The sequence below is a fragment of the Bufo gargarizans genome, chromosome 5 (assembly GCF_014858855.1).
Source record: "Bufo gargarizans isolate SCDJY-AF-19 chromosome 5, ASM1485885v1, whole genome shotgun sequence".
NCBI lineage: Eukaryota > Metazoa > Chordata > Amphibia > Anura > Bufonidae > Bufo > Bufo gargarizans.
This window is the reverse complement of record NC_058084.1, coordinates 235,248,744-235,268,577: the sequence shown is the minus strand read 5'-3', so window position 1 is coordinate 235,268,577 and position 19,834 is coordinate 235,248,744. Positions and strand designations below refer to the sequence as shown.

General features: G+C 43.5%; 1 protein-coding gene across 1 annotated transcript in view; it reads left to right on the top strand.

Annotated features, from left to right (window-relative positions):
- The window catches only part of CTNND2 (catenin delta 2), a 1,220,390-nt gene that overhangs the window by 113,460 nt on the left and 1,087,096 nt on the right, over nucleotides 1-19,834 (top strand). Inside the window, exon 5 of the mRNA XM_044295464.1 lies at nucleotides 5,233-5,405. Within this exon, the coding sequence (XP_044151399.1) occupies nucleotides 5,233-5,405 (173 nt within the window). The remainder of the gene's footprint in view (nucleotides 1-5,232; nucleotides 5,406-19,834) is intronic.

The following is a 19,834-nucleotide window of genomic DNA, read 5'->3' as shown; positions in this document are numbered from 1 at the left end:
TATCCATTCAGAATGCATTGGGGCTAAACTGATCCGTTTTGGGCCGCTTGTGAGAGCCCTGAAACAGATCTCACAAGCGGACCTGTGAAAGTAGCCTTAGCTGTGGACATTTTTAGTGGCATCAGGGATAGCTGAACGTTTTGATACAAGATTTGTGTAGGTGGGCCTAAAAATGAGGGAGTGGTGGCAGTTTAGAAATCATGTCCTGATTTTTCAGCCCTTACTCTAGCTTTTATTAGTTCCCACTCTAGTTTTTAACATACCGCCATTCATTCCTATGGGACCAATTTCACCACAAAAATGCCGATATTTTGTGAACCATTCGGCGAAACGTTCCACAAAGTAATAGCACACCAATCGGAAACAATCCGCACGTTTCTGTATATTGCTGTCTATGTAGTATGAAAACTGTGAGAGGAGTTGGGGTGGTAAATTTGGCTATAATAAGAATATATATGTGAGATAATAGTAAGTAGTCTTTCCATGCAAGAACACTTAATAAATTTAAAATAATGCACCTACGCCACAGTAAGTGTATCACTGCATACATTAAAGAAGCACCGTAACAATTTTTTTTATTCTATGACCTGTTATAAAGATGCATGATGTTAACTGTACTGAAGGTAATTTTCTTACCACTGATTGTATTTCTGAGTTATAACCTCCCTTCTGATTCTCAGCTATGTCATATGACTAACACTCTGACTCTCCAAATAACACAGCATCTTATGTGTGGACAGGAAGCCAGTATCTCTATGTATTTCTATGGGAGCCTCAATGTCAGTCTCGTAGGAATGAATAGAGAAGTAACTGACTTCCTGTCCTGTGTCAGTTGGAGATCAGAGAGTTGGTCAAATGACACAGCCAGATCTGTACATCCAGAATTACACGTGCCTCCTCATAGAAACCAAGCATGTTTGTTAGACATGACCTTTTTTGCATGAATCCATGCTGGTTATCATTATATTAACAGCCATACAGTATACTTTAGCAGCTTATCTCTTACAATAGCTTAAATTATTTTACATACCACATATGTCAAATTTAAATAATTTAGAATAATTTTACAGTTTCCCTGGTGCGCTGAGTAATTAAACAGCTGCCGGGAGATGCAAGACAGATCATGTAGACAGCACTGGCTATTGAGGAGGTAAGACAGGGAGTGGCTGATTTACAATATATAGTAATCGCCACAGTGCCGATTACTAACCGAACGCACACCATCATTTGCGGCTGACACAGTCCACCAATTTCTTACCTAAGCTCCTGATGACAAGGTTATACCCACTACAGAAACGCGTTGAGCGTGTGGGGAAGCAGTAAGACCCACATTGGGCCGACTGTTTTTTTTTTGCTTCCGCCTTGAATCTGGTTCGCGGCACTGCAGAGAGGTCTCTCCTGCAGTGCTCTGCTGATCATCTGGCACTAAGTGCTATCCCCAGTGCAGACAGAATTCTGCATCAGGGTTAGAATTATCAGTGCCATAAGCAGGGTGCACCAGGGCCAAATCACTGCAGAGAGGTCTCTCCTGCAATGCTATTTAGGCATGAACCAAGTAATCTCCTAGAACGTATACTGATACAATCCTAGCCTAGTAAAACCAGGGTCAGTGACAGACCAAGGATTTGGCAGGAATAATACAACCAATCTGATAAACCGTCTGAGGTTAGGTCAGGCAGGGGAGAGCCAGAATCCAGGAAATGGGCAGAAGTCGGCACATGGGCAGACAAACAAATACAGTACACCTTTGCAGGGAACTAGCAAGCTAGACAATGTATTGCTCAGGCACCCTTGCCTTAAAGGGGATATATCATCAGAAAATGACCTGCTGTTTTAAATCACTTTTTATGTTTCACATATTTTTAAATAATTTTGATGTTATTTTAAATTTTCCATGCCACTATTTATATTTACACTAAAACAAAAAATCCTGCAGTTTTTGCACTGGCCACTATGTCTAATATACAGTTGCAAGAAAAAGTATGTGAACCCTTTGGAATGATATGGATTTCTGCACAAATTGGTCATTAAATGTGATCTGATCTTCATCTAAGTCACAACAATAGACAATCACAGTCTGCTTAAACTAATAACACACAAATAATTAAATGTTACCATGTTTTTATTGAACACACCATGTAAACATTCACAGTGCAGGTGGAAAAAGTATGTGAACCCTCAGATTCAATAACTGGTTGAACCTCTTTTAGCAGCAATAACTTCAACCAAACGTTTCCTGTAGTTGCAGATCAGACGTGCACAACGGTCAGGGGTAATTCTTGACTATTCCTCTTTACATAACTGTTTCAGTTCAGCAATATTCTTGGGATGTCTGATGTGAATCACTTTCTTGAGGTCATGCCACAGCATCTCAATCGGGTTGAGGTCAGGACTCGGACTGGGCCACTCCAGAACGTGTATTTTCTTTTGTTTAAGCCATACTGTTGTTGATTTACTTCTATGCCTTGGGTCGTTGTCCTCTTGCAACACCCATCTTCTGTTGAGCGTCAGATGGTGGACAGATGGCCTTAAGTTCTCCTGCAAAATGTCTTGATAAACTTTGAATTCACTTTTCCTTTGATGATAGCAATCCGTCCGGGCCGTGACGCAGCAAAGCAGCCCCAAACCATGATGCCCCCACCACCATATTTTACAGTTGGGATGAGGTTTTGATGTTGGTGTGCTGTGCCTCTTTTTCTCAACACATAGTGTTGTGTGTTTCTTCAAAACAATTCAACTTTGGTTTTATCTGTCCACAGAATATTTTGCCAGTACTGCTGTGGAACATCTAGGTGCTCTTGTGCAAACTGTAAACGTGCAGCAATGTTTTTTCTGGACAGCAGTGGCTTCCACTGTGGTATCCTCCCATGAAATCCATTCTTGTTTAGTGTTTTACGTATCGTAGATTCGCTAACAGGCATGTTAGCATATGCCAGAGACTTTTGTACGTTTTTAGCTGACACTCTAGGATTCTTCTTAACCTCATTAAGCAGTCTGCGCTGTGCTCTTGCAGTCAGTGCTGAACTTACTCCATTTTTAGACAATTTGTCTTACTGTGGACTGATGAACAGCAAGGCTTTTGGAGATACTCTTATAACCCTTTCCAGCTTTATGCAAGTCAACAATTCTTAATCGTAGGTCTTCTGAAAGCTCTTTTGTGCGAGGCCTCATTGACATCAGGCAATGCTTCTTGTGAAAAGCAAACCCAGAACTGGTGTGTGTTTTTTATAGGGCAGGGCAGCTGTAACCTACACCTCCCATCTCATCTCATTGATTGGACTCCAGTTGGCTGACACCTCACTCCAATTTGCTCTTGGAGAGGTCATTAATCTAGGGGTTCACATACTTTTTCCACCTGCACTGTGAATGTTTACATGGTGTGTTAAATTAAAACATGGTAACATTTAATTATTTGCGTGTTATTAGTTTAAGCAGACTGTGATTGTCTATTGTTGTGACTTAGATGAAGATCAGATCACATTTTATGACCAATTTGTGCAGAAATCCATTTAATTCCAAAGGGTTCACATACTTTTTCTTGCAACTGTAATTGATGCCACTTCTTGGTCTGTATAGATTACTTTACTGCAGTTAACTCATTTTAATCCTGCCTGTAATGATATCATCTCTGTGTATAGGTGAGACAGGATCCATAATTCACAGAAATTAAATAAAACATGTACAATCAAAAACTAAAACAGATGCTACAATCTGATTTTAACTGGCAGATAAAAATTTTGGTGATACATTTCCTTTAAGTACCTAAAGGTGACCAACCATTGGTTGGTGCAACTTAGGGTGTGAGCATGGTGGTCCTTTAAGAGTGCACGTACGTGCCCTAAGGGACAGAAGGCTGCAAGGAAGAAGTCACAGGGGGAAAAGGCTGAAGGGCGCGGTATCCATGCTCACCCAGAAGAGCGGGACAGCTGCATGCACAGGCTGCCATTATAACAATAAAGGCCATTTTTCTTGTGACCGGTGGGGGCCTCAGCTGTCGGACCCCCACCAATCCAACACTTAACCCCTATCCACAAAAGTGTTTGTCATGAGAGAACTCCTTAACACATCTGTTTGCAGTATTATAAGCCATTGGATAAAAATCAGTCTTGGTCATGTGTTGATCGCACAGGTGCACAACTCATTATAGTTATGGTATAATTATCAGACCTCGCAGATCTCTTTAGTAAATATACAGTATTGACTGTAAAGCTTACCTAGGATATAGTTCATTAGCCCTCACTGTTCCATTTAAGCTAAACGCAAAATATATATATATTTTTTTCCCCCATTTGGAATACTTTTATATGTGAGACCTCATGCATGATACCAGCTGTAGATATATAGCCAACAAAAAAACCACTGCATTATGCTCCCATATGCTCACTCAGATCTGGTATGGGAATTTGGCAGTGGCTATCCTAAAAAGTTTATGGCTTCAAGATAAATAGTGTATACAATTTGTTTGTACAGAATTTCAACTGCACCTAGCCTGCCAAGGGGGCATGGCCTAAGATGCACCACAATTCTGGTGTACAATTTTGTTGCAAAGTAAGCCAACTAGTAGTTGGAAAAAAGTTAGACAAGTGTCTAGCCATGCACCACATTTATCGTCCATCCTGAGCCACTGTTATAGATCTGCATTTCTAGACAGCCTATTGTTTATGCCATTTACATGTTTAGTAAGGCCTCTTTCAAATGAGCAAGATTTTCCATCCTGATGCGATGCATGTAGCAAATGCATAACATCCAGACCGATTCCTGACCCATTCATTTCAATTTCAGTTTTTCACGTATAATCTCTGCATTCATGAAAAAAAAATAAAAAAAAAATCACTGCATGTTCTATAATTGTGTGTTTTTGATGCAGCCCTGACTCCAAACAAGTGAATGGGGCTTCTGTGAAAATGGAATGCATTTTATACTAATGGTTGCAAGAGATGTAGAATGTTATTTTTCATTTATTTTTTTTATTTTTTTCACACGCGAAAATTGCATGCAATCCAGATAGAAACTGGATGGAAAAACGCAAACACTGAATGAAATAGCAGTAAAAAACTGACGGAAATTGTGTGCAAAACCGTGAGTTTTTTCCATGAACAGATCCCAACACAAACCGTATCACTCATGTGAAAGAGACCCACATCTGACCCAGTAGGTTGGTGCACTTAATAGGTCTGATAATCACAATGAATCAATTTCAATGATTGTTTCAAATTTTGTTTCTCTACTCAGGGCCCAGCCTCCTTTCCCAGAGTGCTCTACAGCTAAATTCTAAATCTGAAGGGTCTTTTCAGTATTCATCAAGCTACCGTAGCAACCAGACCCTTGCATTGGGTGAAACATCAGCATTGCAGCTCCAGAGTCGCAGCAGTCAATCCAGATCTACTATTCAGAGCTACAGCCAAGTAAGTCCTTAAGTACACTGTTTTTATATTTTCATATTTAAAGCTCAAGACAAAAATGATGTATCCTTCCAAGGTTATTATTTATATTATATTTTTTATTATGTAGAATCAATTGTGGTGAAGATCACATGCTAATTATTCATTTTTTAACCCCTTCACATCTGCAATCCGTTTATATATATGTGATATTTGCACATGCCCCGTGCAGCTACCACGTGTATAAACGTCTAGCCAGCTCTTTAATCCAAGCGCTGCAAAGCGCTTGGATTAAAGCTTCTGCCCCTGCCTTGCTGCTGTCACGGACAGCATACAGTCCAGTAATGCCTGCAAGGGACCAATCAGAGTGGTCCCTTGCCGGCAATCGATCCGATTGGTTAGTCTGTGCAGACTAACCAATCGGATCGCGGCAGTGCTAAAATGCTCTGAGTCCTTGTGCCCCCGATCTGTGCCCCCTTCCAGTGCGCCTCCAACCCCCCACCACCACCGTGAGCCCTGCCTCTGCCTGTCCCTGATGCGTTTCGTCCCCGCCCCCCCATCCATGTATCGTGCCCTGACCCCTCCCCGCCCAATACATTTATCCTGCCCCCATCTGTGTTCCCTCCATGCTGGCCATACCCACAGCTACATTCCTGAGTCGCCGCCATCAGCAGCGAGTGTCAGCTCTATGCTGACACTCTGCTGTAACCCCTTAGATGCCGTGGTAGCGCCATCCATGGGGTTAATAGAGTGGGCTCCCTCTCTCAACCATCGGGGCTGCCACGCTGCGATTGCAGCCCCCGATGGTTGCCATGGCAACCAGATGCTTTGCAAAGGCCTCCGGTGTTGCCATCTACAGGAAATCTGGTAGTATTATACTTTGCAATGCAAAAGCATTGCAAAGTATAGTAAAAAAAATAATCGCCTTTTTCTATAAAAAATGCAAAAAACAAAACAAAAAACACACATATTAGGTATCACCGCATCCGTAACGACCGTCTCTATAAATATTTAACATGGTCGACCTGTCCAATAAACACCATAAAAAAAACCTGTAAAAAAATAAAACATTTTTGTCACCTTACATCACAAAAAGTGCAACACCAAGCGATCAAAAAGGCATATACACCCCAAAATAGTACCAATCAAGCAATCACCTCATCCCGTAAAAAATGATACCCTATTTAAGACAGTCACCCAAAAAATAGACGCGCTAGGGCTCTCAGACTAAAACATAATTTTTGGGGTTTCAGAAAGGCTATTATTGTGTAAAACGTAAATAAATAAGAAAAAGTATACATATTAGGTATTACCACGTCCGTAACAATCTGCTCTATAAAAATGTCACATGACCTAACCCCTCAGATGAACGCTGTAAAAATAAATAAATAAATAAAAACTGTTCCAAAACCCTTGCCCCATAAAGTGTAATAATGAATGATCAAAAAGTCATATGTACCCAAAAATGGTACCAATAAAAACCTCAACTCTTTCTGCAAAAATCAAGCCCCTGCACAAGACGATCGGCAGAAAAATAAAAAATATATGGCGTTCAGAAAATGGACACACAAAAACGTTATTTCCTTTTCAAAAATGCTTTATTATGTAAAACTGCAACAAACAAACAAAGTAGACATATTTGATATCACTGCGTCCGTAACAACCTGCTCTATAAAATTAGCACATGATCTAACCTGTCAGATGAATCTTGTAAAATATTAAAAATAACAAAACGGTGCCAAAACAGCCATTTTTTTGTTACCTTGCCTCACAAAAAAATGTAATATAGAGCAATTAAAAATCATATGTACCCCAAAATAGTACCAATAAATTGGCAACTTATCCTGTAGTTTGGCACTTTATCCTGTAGTTTCCAAAATGGGGTCACTTTTTGGGAGTTTCTACTGTAAGGGTGCATCAGGGGGGCTTTAAATGGGACATTGCATCTAAAAACCAGTCCAGCAAAATCTGCCTCTCCTTTCCTTCTGCGCCCTGCCGTGTGCCCTTACGTCAGTTTACAACCACATGTGGGGTGTTTCTGTAAACCGCAGAATCAGGGTAATAAATATTAATTTTAGTTTGGCTGTTAACCCTCAATGGAAAATCTGCCAAAAAAGTGAAAATTTAGAAATTTCATCTCCATTTTCCTTTAATTCTTGTGGAACACCTAAAGGGTTAACATAGTTTGTGAAATCAGTTTTGAGTAACTTGACTTGTGTAGTTTCTACAATGGGGTCATTTATGGGGGTTTCCACTATGTAAGCACCACAAAGTGACTTCAGACCTGAACTGGTCCTTAAAAAGTGGGTTTTGGAAATTTTCTTAAAAATTTTAAGAATTGCTTCTAAACTTCTAAGCCTTGTAACGTCCTAAAAAAATAAAATGACCTTTCCAAAATGATGCCAACATAAAGTGACATATGGGGAATGTTAAGTAATAAATATTTTATGAGGTATCACTTTCTGTTTTAGAAGCAGAGAAATAGAAATTTTGAAAATTGCAAATATTTAAAATTTTTGGGTAAATTTGGGATTTTTTCATAAATAAAGGTGAAATATATTGACTCAAATTTATGACTGTCATGAAGTACAATGTGTAACGAGAAAACAATCTCAGAATGGCTTGGATAAATAAGTGTTCCAAAGCTATTACCACATAAAGTGACGCATGTCAGATTTGTAAATTTTGACCTGGACACTGGGGCATCAATGACCTTTGGTCATGAAAGAGTTAAGCTACAGATGTAGCAGAGTTACCAGTCACACTTGGTGAGTTATCACATCTAGTTAATGCGTTATGACTGTGACTTTTAACTCTGCTGCATATTTAAATCTTTTTATTTACTCTTTTTTTTATTCTAAAGAACATCGATCTGATAAAGTAATACAATACAAATTGTGAATGATTTTGCACTAGAATACACGATTTGTTAATTATTAATGTAATAGTCCTTTCTAAGGCAGGTATTCAATATTCAGCAGCTTTTTGGGGGGGATTTAAACATTGTGGTTTTTGCTGTGGTAAAAACAGTGCAATAAAAAACACATCATAAAATCCATATGCGATTGCTCTGTTTTTTCAGTGCAGTAATTACCTATGCAGTTTGTACAGGTTAAACATTTTAAATAAATTATTCTGAAGTGTAAAAAATTACCGCATCACAAAAGTTGTGTTAAAGAAGCACATGGCTTTTGCAATGTGGCTTTTATTAGATTTTTTTTACTACAACAAAAACTGCAACATCTACAGTAATTTCAGTATTACAGTGTGCCTATTACAGTATCTCACAAAAGTGAGTACACCTCTCACATTTTTGAAAATATTTTAGAATATCTTTTCATGGGACAAGATATGACACTTTGATACAATCACACCAAGAAACACACTGGCTCCTAATGAGTCAATTGCTTTGAGTAACGGATCCAAATTATCACCCCAACCTAAGAACACACAGCTAAATATATCATACAAAATAAGTAATTTTATTGTTCAAATACATAACAGTGTTTAAAATCCAATATTAGCAGCTAAGATACACAGAAAAAAGAAAGGAGTAGGGCTCACATTCAATGTCATTTATCAGCACATGCAACTCCTAGATAGACACAGCGTTCAAAGATTTAAATTCCTTACACAACATCTGAATCTTTCCTAAAGTCAATCTAATTCTTAGGAAGTATGCCCATATGCCAGAATAATGGTAAAGTGCAGAGTGCATACAAGTAAATGATACATTTAAGAGTACTGCATTCACACAATACCGACCAGTGTAGTCCTGACCCCAGGACTAAAAGAATGCAGTGTTTGCAGTGGCTCTGGATTGTCTTTCAGACAAGTACCGCTCCTCCATCCATTCATTTGAATGGGAAGGATCAGTAGTTGTATTCAACTCAAGTGAATGGGATGGCGTAGCTGTAATTACACTGCTCGCCTCTGCAATGTCAATAGTGAACAGGTAAACATTGAAGAGGAGGCAGCACTCACATGAGCATTGCCTTCTCTTAAAACAGCTGATTGGTGGGGATGCTGGGAGTCGGGCCTCTTTCGACCTGATATTGATGACCTATCCTGAGGATAGGTCATTAATACAGGAAACCAGAAACCTCTTTAACTTTATTCTGCTGGCCAGCTCGATTACATTGATGCCATATTAGGCCTCAAGCACACGACCGCTGTTTTAGTCCGCATCCACGCTGCATTTTTATTTAGTTATTTTTTTGCGGCTTGGATGTGGACCCATTTACTTCAGTAGGGCCGCGAAAGATGTGGACAGCACTGTTTTGTGTGTGTTGTCCACATCCGTTGCCCTATGATAGGCATTTCTATCATAGGACGAGACATTCTGTTCCTCAAAATGCAGAACACTCATGGTTGGTATCTGTGTTTTGCAGATCTGCAAAACATGATACAGTGGTGTGCATGAGGCCTTGCTGCTATTTTTCCATTGAAATAGGAGTGTGAGGTCTAATTAAGTTATGGTCGCGACAACATGACAATACCAATGACTATTTTTTTTACGTAATAAAACAGTTTTAAGTTAAAAAAAATACTATAGAACATATATATATAGAGTTAGTGAGGATTTGCTCTGGTAGGCAGGGTAAGCGGACACAGAACAGAGGCAAAAGAAAGTTTGTAAAACAAAACTTCAGTGTTTATTCACACAGGAGAAATAAAACAAAGTAAAATTGACAGTCTTAGGCCTCATGCACACTGCCGTGTTTCACGGCCGTATGCGGGCCGTGGAACCGCGGCCTGGATCCCTCCTGAGAGCAGGAGCGCACGGCGTCACTGGTTGCTATGACGCCGTGCGCCCCCTGCTGCCGGCACAGTACAGTAATACACTGGTATAGATCGTACCAGTGTATTACTGTACTGTGCCGGCAGCAGGGAGCGCACGGCGTCATAGCAACCAGTGACGCCGTGCGCTCCTGCTCTCAGGAGGGATCCAGGCCGCGGTTCCACGGCCCGCATACGGCCGTGAAACACGGCAGTGTGCATGAGGCCTTAGTGTTTGTTCACACAAAGGAAAGTCCAAAGCACAAAAACAGTCCCCTTATTAGCAGGTTCTTTCAGCGTCCACAACAGGCTTTAGGGGGCCTGTTTCCCCGCATGCGGCTCTCAGCCCTCTAGCACGGCACCATGCTTTAGATCCCAATACAGGGACTTAGATTCTGAGCCCAGCTGCCTATTTAAAGGACAGCCAGGTGCTGCCAAAACCTGGACTGGCACTTAAACTCTGGTCCAGTATTTGATCTCACCTGGCTGGAAATCAGCCCAGCCGCCCATGCTGGGAGGAAAATGCCTGCATTCCCAAACAAAACCCCTTGCTATGTCACATACGTGTTCTACTGTAAATTTTAAGTTTTGCAAGGACAAGAAACATCTGGTGACCCGAGCATTCCTCTCTTTGGCCTGGCTTATCCATTTGAGAGGGAAGTGGTTGGTCACTAGATGGAACTTTCTCCCCAATACATAATAATAGCGGAGAGACTTGAGTGCCCACTTGATGGCCAGGGACTGTCTCCTTTATACTGTACCGGGTCTCGGCTGGAGTGAGCTTACGGCTGAGGAAGACAACAGAATGCTCCTTCCCGTTGTCCCCTGAGACAGTACAGCACCAAGGCCTACTTCGGAGGCATCGGCCTGTACTATAAACTCCCTTTTGAAGTTGGGAGTCACCAAAACCAGGGACCCACACAGGGCCGACTTCAAAGCGGAGAAAGCCTCTTCCGCCTGGTCATTCCAGTGGATCATCACGGACTTCCATCCTTTTAAGAGCTCTGTCAATGGAGCTGCTAAAGTGGCAAAATGCGGAAGGAACCTCATATAATAGCTCACCATTCCCAAGAATGACTTTACTTGCCGAGAGGCGACAGGTCGGGGTCAATGCCTCTATTTTGTTTACTTGGGGTTTGATGATTCCGTTCCCAATGACATACCCTAGGTATTTGGTCTCCTCTAACCCTATCGCACATTTTTTGGGGTTTAGCTGTAAGACCAGCCTTTCTAAGGGAGTCCACTACAGCCTGTACTTTGGGCAGGTGGTGCGGTGAATGACAATATCATCCAGATAATCTGAGGTGTATTGCTGATGTGGACGAAGCACAATGTCCATTAGACGTTGAAAAGTGGCAGGGACGCCATGCAGACCGAAGGGTAACACCTTATATTGGTACAGCCCCTCTGGTGTAATGAAGGTAGTTTTCACTTTGGCAGCTTCCATCAAGGGTACTTGATGGATACCGGGCTTGGCCTAACCTTTCAATAAGCTCATACACCCAATGCATGGGATATGCATCGAATTTAGATATTTCGTTCAGCTTACGAAAATCGTTACAAAACCGTAACGGATGGGCTTGGGTATTAAGACTATAGGACTGGCCCACTCGCTTTTAGACTCCTCGATGACGTCGAGCTGCAGCATGAGCTGCACTTCCTACGAGATGGCTTGTCTCCGAGCCTCGGGTACCCGGTATGGCTTTAACCAGACTTTTGCCTGAGGTTCAGTGACAATGTCATGTTGGATTGCGGCAGTGCATCCAGGGAGGTCCGAGAACACATCCGTGTTCCGACTACTGAACTCCCTTGTCTCCTGAGCCTGTTTAGAGGAGAGGCTGTCAGCAATTTTCACTGTGGCAATCACCTCCCTTGCATCAGACATATGAGCCGGAACCTCTTCCCCTAGAAAACCTGGCCGCGGGCTGTCTTCAGTACAGGTCTCCCTATGTTTCCAAGGTGTAAGTAAATTAACATGGTGAACCTGCTCTGGCGTCCGCCGCCCTGGCTAGTGTACATTGTAATTTACCTCTTCAAATTTCTCGAGTACCTGGTAGGGCCCCTGCCATCTAGACAGGAACTTACTGTCAGTACCAGAACCAAAACCCGGTCACCAGGTTTAAAGATCCGGACCCGAGCCTGCCGATTATAGATCCGACTCTGGGCTCGCCGAACGGCCTCCATATGCTCCCTGACAAGAGGTAAAACGGTCTCTATCCACTGTGGCATCTAGACAGCATACTCCAGGACACTTTTATGCGGAGTGGGTTGCTGTTCCAACGTCTCTTTGGCCACGTCCAACAGACCACGAGGATGTCTGCCATAAAGCAATTTGAAGTGCGAGAACCCAGTAGAAGCCTGGGGTGCCTCTCACTGCGAACATTAGATAGGGCCGAAGGTGGTCCCAATCCTTCCCATCTTTAGACACCAGTCTTTCTAATATAGTTTTTAGAGTTTTGTTAAACCTTTTTACCAGAACGTCCATAACTGTCTGATATGTAGCAACTTACAGAGTTCCGTCATGACCTTGGACTTAAAAGGGGTCCCCTGGTCAGTCAGAACCCCTTTAAGTAGCCCCACTTGGGAGAAAATCTCCATTAGCTCCTTAGCTATAAGCTTCGCTGATGTATGTCACAGTGGCACCGCCTCCGGGTACCGAGTGGGGTAATCCAGGACAACCAAGATTTGTTAGTGTCCTCTAGCAGACTTCGGTACTGGGCCTACGAGAACCATAGCGATTCGCTCAAACGGCACCTCGATGATCGGGGGAGGTACCAAGGGACTGCGAAAAAGGGGTTGGGGGCTAGTTGCCTGGCAGGTCAGGCAAGATTTACTGAATTCTTCCACCTCCCTAAACACACTGGGCCAGTAAAACCTTTGTAGTATCTGGTGCTGAGTCTTCTGCATTCCCAGATGATCCCCATGTTGGTGTGCTAACTCTAACACAAGTTTGCGATAAGCCTGCGGCACCACCAACTGTTCAATGGATTCACCTTGCAGCTGGTTTACCCGGTACTACAACATCTCCTGATGAACCACAAAACGGGCTCTGCCCCTGGTTGTTGTGGTTCACCATCTACTATTAACACATTTTCCCAGGCTTGGGATAGGGTTGCGTCCCGGTGTTGGGCGGTACCAAAATTATCCCCGAAGACATTGAGGTCTGTCAGCTCAGGACCCAGCGGCAAGTCCTTCCTTCTCCCACAATTACACTAAGCAGGGTTGTCTCCCCCTCTTCCACCGAAGTGGCGGTCACCCCTAACGCTGGCCCTTCAGACTCAAGTTCCCAGCGTTCTGGTCTCCCCCCTGAGCCGGGCCACTCTGCTAGGGTTACCCCTGTCACATGGGTATCAGTCACTCTCGTAGTAGGCCACAGTGCCGGAAAGCCCGGGAAGTCTCTCCCTATTATAAGCTCATAGTGTAGATTGGTGGCGACAGCCAGCTCATGAGTCCACCTGCCGGCAACCGTGGATAGAGACACCATAGCAGTAGGGTAGTCTTTTAAGTCACCATAAATACAAATGACCCCAACTTTCCAGCCAGTATACTCAGTGGTCCGTACCAGGGTCACCAGACTCCAACAAAGTCCAACAGAGCCTCTGCTGGAGTGTCTCCCACCTCCACCTGCATATACCGACTGGCGGAAGCAATAGTTCGTGTCCATAGGTTCCACCTGATATGGACAGACAGCTCGTACGTGGCCAGGCTCCTGTCAATGCCAGCAGACTATCGGAGCTGGATCCACAGGGGGCACATCCCAGGTGGCCTCAAATCGCTGGGTCTGGGGTGGAGTTACAGGTTTTGACTACCCCCCTTCCTAAAGAGCCCCCCTGTAGATTCCGGGTAGCCTCATAGCGCTCCACCAGGTCGACCATCTCAAGAGCATTACCTGGAGAGACCTGGCCGATCCAATGCTGAAGAGGGGGTGGTAAAGCCCTCCAGAACATATCAGCCACCAGACGGTCCGGCATAGCTCAGCATGTCAGGCTGTAGCCACTTTTGCAAGAGATTAAGCAAGTTATAATACTGGGGTCTCATGGGCTCAGCTGGTAGAGTTGAGCGGACACCTGGATTTTCAGGTTCGACGGGTTCGGCCGGACGTCACAAAAAAGTTCAAGTTCTGGAACTTTTGAGCACTAAAATGGCTCTAAAAATGTCATGGAAAGGGCTAGAGGGCTGCAAATTTCGAGAAAAATGTGGTTAAGAGCATGGAAACTGCTCTGCAAACAAATGTGGATAGGAAAATGACTTTAAATAACATAAAATATGTAAAAATAATAATCTTGATCTAGGAGGACGAGGTCCATATGGAGTAGGAGGTTGAGGAGGCAGTGGATGTGGCAGTGTAGCTGGAAGCAGCAGTGGAGGAGGTAGCCTACACTGCTTTTTGGTTTTAAATGTATTTTTATTTTTCTAAATTAGGGTACACCTCAAAACATTGGGAAATATAACATGTGATAACACGCTCCAGTCGTGCTAAACACACGTTCAGACAATACACAGGCTGCAGGGCAGGCCAGTACCTACAAGGCGTAAAGGGCAAGCTCAGGTCATGTGCCCAATTTGGAGACCCAGAAGTTGTAGGGGGCAGACCCATCAGTCAGTTCGTGTAGGCGTGTGCACACATACTGCCCCACCATGTTGCATGTCCCTGTGATGTTCACGATCCAATTAGATATCTGCTCTATCAACATTTGATTTCCTTTTCTGCGACTACCATGTTGATCACGGTTAGCTTTGAATATGGGTTCCACGCTGGAGAGGGAGCATGAGAAAGAGAGACCACATCCAAGGGAAATCAATGGATGAAATTTAATTGTGATCGAACAGAAATGTGGGATAAGTTATTAAAATGGAAGAATCGAAGGAAAGGAGGGGACGCGCGGCAATTACCCACTTCTGACTTGGAGAGGTTATGACGATAAATAACAATACAGGACTCTTAAGATGCCCTGTTATTGGAATGATTAATAAAAAATTATAGGGAATGTCACTAGGGTATTTAGGATTTGGAAACGTTAGACAGGAGAGGCTGTCGCTTTGTTGACTCTAGATAACTTCTGCCTGATCACACATCCCTGTGACGTCCACGATCCATTTGGATATCTTCTCTATCAACTTTCGATGTTCTTTTCTGAGCCTACCATGTTGATCACGGTTATCGACGAATCAGGGTTCCACGCCGGAGAGGGAGCGTGAGAAAGAGACCACATCCAAGGGAGGTTCATTTTTTAAAAATTAAATATGATCGAGCGGAAAAGTGGGACAAAGTTTAAGCATTGAATGATAGGAGGGGGCGCGCATCAATTAAAGAAAAAAAATTGAAATTTAATTGCCTGTCACCTATGCAGAGCAGGGGTTTGTATACGGCAAAATTGGTAAAATGTCACCTGACAAGGTAACAGATGATTTTTTAAAATTTATGTCCCTATCACCTATGCAGAGAAGGGGTTTAATCACGGCAAAAAATTGTCAAATGTCACCCAAGAATGTAACTTGTGAAATTTGTTTACCTGTCTACTAGGTATAGCAGGGGTATATCACAGCCAAAAATTGGTGAACTTTACCCGAGAATGTAACTGTCACCACCAGACATCTGAGAAGCTCTGACAGATGCCTTTCAGAACCTACTCCTTGAGCTTCCTTTGTTTTGCTTTCAGTTCCTCATCTCATTAGCCTCTCTCAGCTGTCATGTAGTTGTACTGATTGCATCCCTTTAAATTCCTCCCCATAGTGCATTAGTGTGCGGTTTATAGTTCTTCTTGGAGTGTGTGTGCATACTGATCCTATTTAGCTGGAGAAGGTCCAGAGGAGGGCATCTAAAGTAATAACTGGAATGGGGCAACTACAGTACCCTGAAAGATTATCAAAATTAGGGTTATTCACTGAGGGGACTGAGGGGAGATCTAATTAATATGTATAAATATATCAGGGGTCAGTACAGAGATCTATCCCTTCAGCTATTTATCCCCAGGACTGTGACTGTGACGAGGGGACATCCTCTGCGTCTGGAGGAAAGAAGGTTTGTACACAAACATAGAAAAGGATTCTTTACGGTAAGAGCAGTGAGACTATGGAATTCTCTGCCTGAGGAGGTGGTGATGGTGAGTACAATAAAGGAATTCAAGAAGGGCCTGGACGTATTTCTGGAGCTTAATAATATTACAGGCTATAGCTACTAGAGAGGGGTTGTTGATCCAGGGAGTTATTCTGATTGCCTGATTGGAGTCGGGAAGGAAGTTTATATTCCCCTAAAGTGGAGAAAATTGTCTTCTACCTCACAGGGTTTTTTTTTTTGCCTTCCTCTGGATCAACTTGCAGGATAACAGGCCGAACTGGATGGACAAATGTCTTTTTTCGGCCTTATATACTATGTTACTATGTATTTCCCAGTCTTCTACAAGATAAGTGTTGTGCATTCATTTGTGATTTTCTGTTTGCTGGATCCCAGGTGACCCTGACTGCCTCCGTATCTAGTGTAGGGAGCCGGTGGTCGTGTCCCCTCACTATTATAGGGTGTTCAGGTGTTATACGGTCGAGGTACGAGGATATGCGATCATCTACCATTGGGATTTTTGCATAGGCTGAGCAGTCAGGGAGAGTGCCAGGTCTGATGCAGGGGTCTCCCTTTTTGTTCCTTAGTTTTGGATCCAGTGAGTCGTATATTCATTTTGTGTTGTCTTGTTTCCTGTACACCTTCCGTGACATTATAAACCGCCAAAACCATCTAAAGTATGGATCCGGTTTCTCTTTTGACTGAACGCTTGCAGGGTCTTTCATTGGAGGTAGCAGATCTCCGTAAGACTCTTTCTCAGTTTCAAGTGACCGGTTCAGCTTGCGTTCATGGAGTTTGTTCTGAGCCTAAGATCTCGCGCCCGGATACGTTCTCCGGGGGTAGTGAGAATGTTGTGCGTTTTAGAAAGGCTTGCAAACTCCATTTTCGCCTTCTTCCCCATTCCTCTGGTGATGAGGAACAGAGGGTGGGGATCATTATATCGCTGCTCAAGGGTAACGCTCAGTCGTGGGCCTTTTTAGCAGCCGGTGGGGGCACGGCCCCTCCGTTCAGTGGATGAATTCTTTTTAGCCCTGGGTCAGATATATGATGATCCGGATCGTATTGCTTTGGCTGAGTCTAGACTATGTCTGTTATGCCAGGGTAAACAATCCGCAAAGATATACTGCTCAGAATTTTGGAGATGGGCAGCTGATACTGGTTGGAATGATGCTGCACTCCGAAGTCAATTTTGCCATGGTCTTTCAGAGGGATTGAAAGATGCATTTGCCTTTCATGAGAGGCCTACTTCCTTGGACTCTGCTATGTCTCGGGCCGTTCGTATTGACAGGCGTCTTAGAGAGAGAGGAGAGATCACTCCTTCCTGTCATACTCAATCCCAGGACAGTGCAGCGGTCTCTTTCTGTGCGCAGGGGTCTCAGTCGCTGTCAACCCCTTCTGAGCAGGAGCCCATGCAGCTGGGGTTGATTGCCTCTGACAATAGAAGATTCAGCCCACATGGGAAGGTTTGTTTTTGTTGTGGAGGTATAAATCATTTGGCAAATGTTTGTCCCTCTAGGAGATTCAGGCAGTTTTTTGGGAGTAATAAAGAAACAAAAAGGAAAAAATCCTTTAAAAATGTTCCATCTGTTACCATTGGCAGGGTTGAGGCGGAAATTGAAGGTTTTCCGTTTGCTTGTAGTTCCCGTCTTGTCCTGCCTGCCAGGGTGGCGCTAGAGAGCAAGAACATTTTTTGTGAGATTTTTGTAGATAGTGGAGCAGCTGTCAATCTCATTGATAATCAATTTGCGATAACTCATGTTTTCCAGGTATGCACTTTGGGAAAGGATATTCCTGTTTTTGCTATTGATTCCGCTCCACTTTCTCAGAAATCATTAAAGGGCATAGTTCACAATATCCGTTTAATCTTGAGTGATGCTCATGTTGAGGATGTGTCATGTTTCGTGGATTGCCTACTCCTCTAGTGTTGGGGCTACGCTGGCTCACTAAACATAACCCACCATTGATTGGCAAGCGAGGCAAATAAATGGTTGGAGTGACTTTTGCAGAGAGAATTGCCTCACGACATCTGTTTCTGAGGTTTCTACTAAGACTGTACCATCCTTTCTCTCAGAATTTTGGATGTCTTCTCTGAGAGTGGAGTTCAGGATTTGCCCCTGCACAGGGAGTACGATTGCCCTATTAATCTCATCCCAGGCGCCAAGCTGCCTAAATCTCGTTTATACAATCTCTCCCAACCTGAAAGGGTCGCTATGCGTGCTTATATCTCTGAGAGTCTGAGAAAAGGACACATACGACCCTCGAAGTCACCTGTTGCCGCTGGTTTTTTCTTTGTTAAATTCAATACCCCTGAGGGCCTTTTTGAGAATTTGGTTATGCCTTTTGGTTTGATGAATGCTCCAGCCGTTTTTCAGCATTTTGTGAACAGCATTTTTTATCATTTAATGGGGAAATTTGTATTAGTGTATTTGGATGACATTTAGATTTTTTTCTCATAAGGAACACTTACGTCAGGTCTTGCTCATCTTGCGGGAGAATAAATTGTAAGCGAAACTGGAAAAATGTGTGTTTGCGGTTCCAGAAATTAAATTTCTGGGGTTTCTTCTCTCCGCTTCTGGTTTTCGCATGGACCCCGAGAAGGTCCGTGCTGTGCTTGAGTGGGAGCTTCCTGAGAATCAGAAGGCGCTGATGCGTTTTTTGGGCTTTGCCAATTATTACAGGAAGTTTATTTTGAATTATTCCTCTATTGTTAAACCACTCACTGATATGACCAGAAAGGGGGTAGATTTTTCTTCCTGGTCGGTAGAGGCGCGTAAGGCCTTTTCTAATATCAAGGAGAGTTATTGCTTCCGCTCCCATCTTGGTACAACCTGATATTTCTCTACCCTTCATAGTTGAGGTTGATGCTTCTGAGGTGGGTGTGGGTGCGGTATTGTCTCAGGGTTCCTCTCCTGCCAAATGGCGACCGTGTGCCTTTTTCTCGAAGAAACTCTCCTCCGCAGAGAGAAATTACGATGTGGGAGATACGGAGTTGTTGGCCATCAAGTTGACTTTTGAGGAATGGCGCCATTGGTTGGAGGGAGCCAGACACCCTATTACCGTGTTTACTGACCATAAAAATCTGGCCTACTTGGAGTCAGCCTAGCGTCTGAACCCGAGACAGGCCAGATGGTCTTTGTTCTTTTCAAGGTTTAATTTTGTTGTCACGTTCCGCCCTGGGTTTAAGAATGTGAAGGCAGATGCCCTGTCGCGTTGTTTTCCGGGAGGTGGGAATTTTGAAGACCCGGGTCCCATTTTGGCTGAAGGTGTGGTGGTCTCTGCTCTTTATCCTGAATTGGAGGCAGAGGTGCAGGTAGCCCAGTCAGAGGCTCCTGATCTTTGTCCTCCTGGGAGGTTGTTTGTGCCTCTCGCTTTAAGACACAAGATTTTTAAGGAACACCACGATACGGTCCTTGCTGGGCACCCGGGGGCAAGAGCCACAGTGGATCTCATCGCTCGGAGATTCTGGTGGCCTGCGCTTCGTAAGTCGGTTGAGGGTTTTGTGGCACCCTGCGAGACCTGCGCTCGTGCCAAAGTCCCTCATTCACGGCCATCAGGTCCTCTCCTTCCCTTACCCATTCCTTCCCGTCCTTGGACACATCTGTCCATGGACTTCATAACG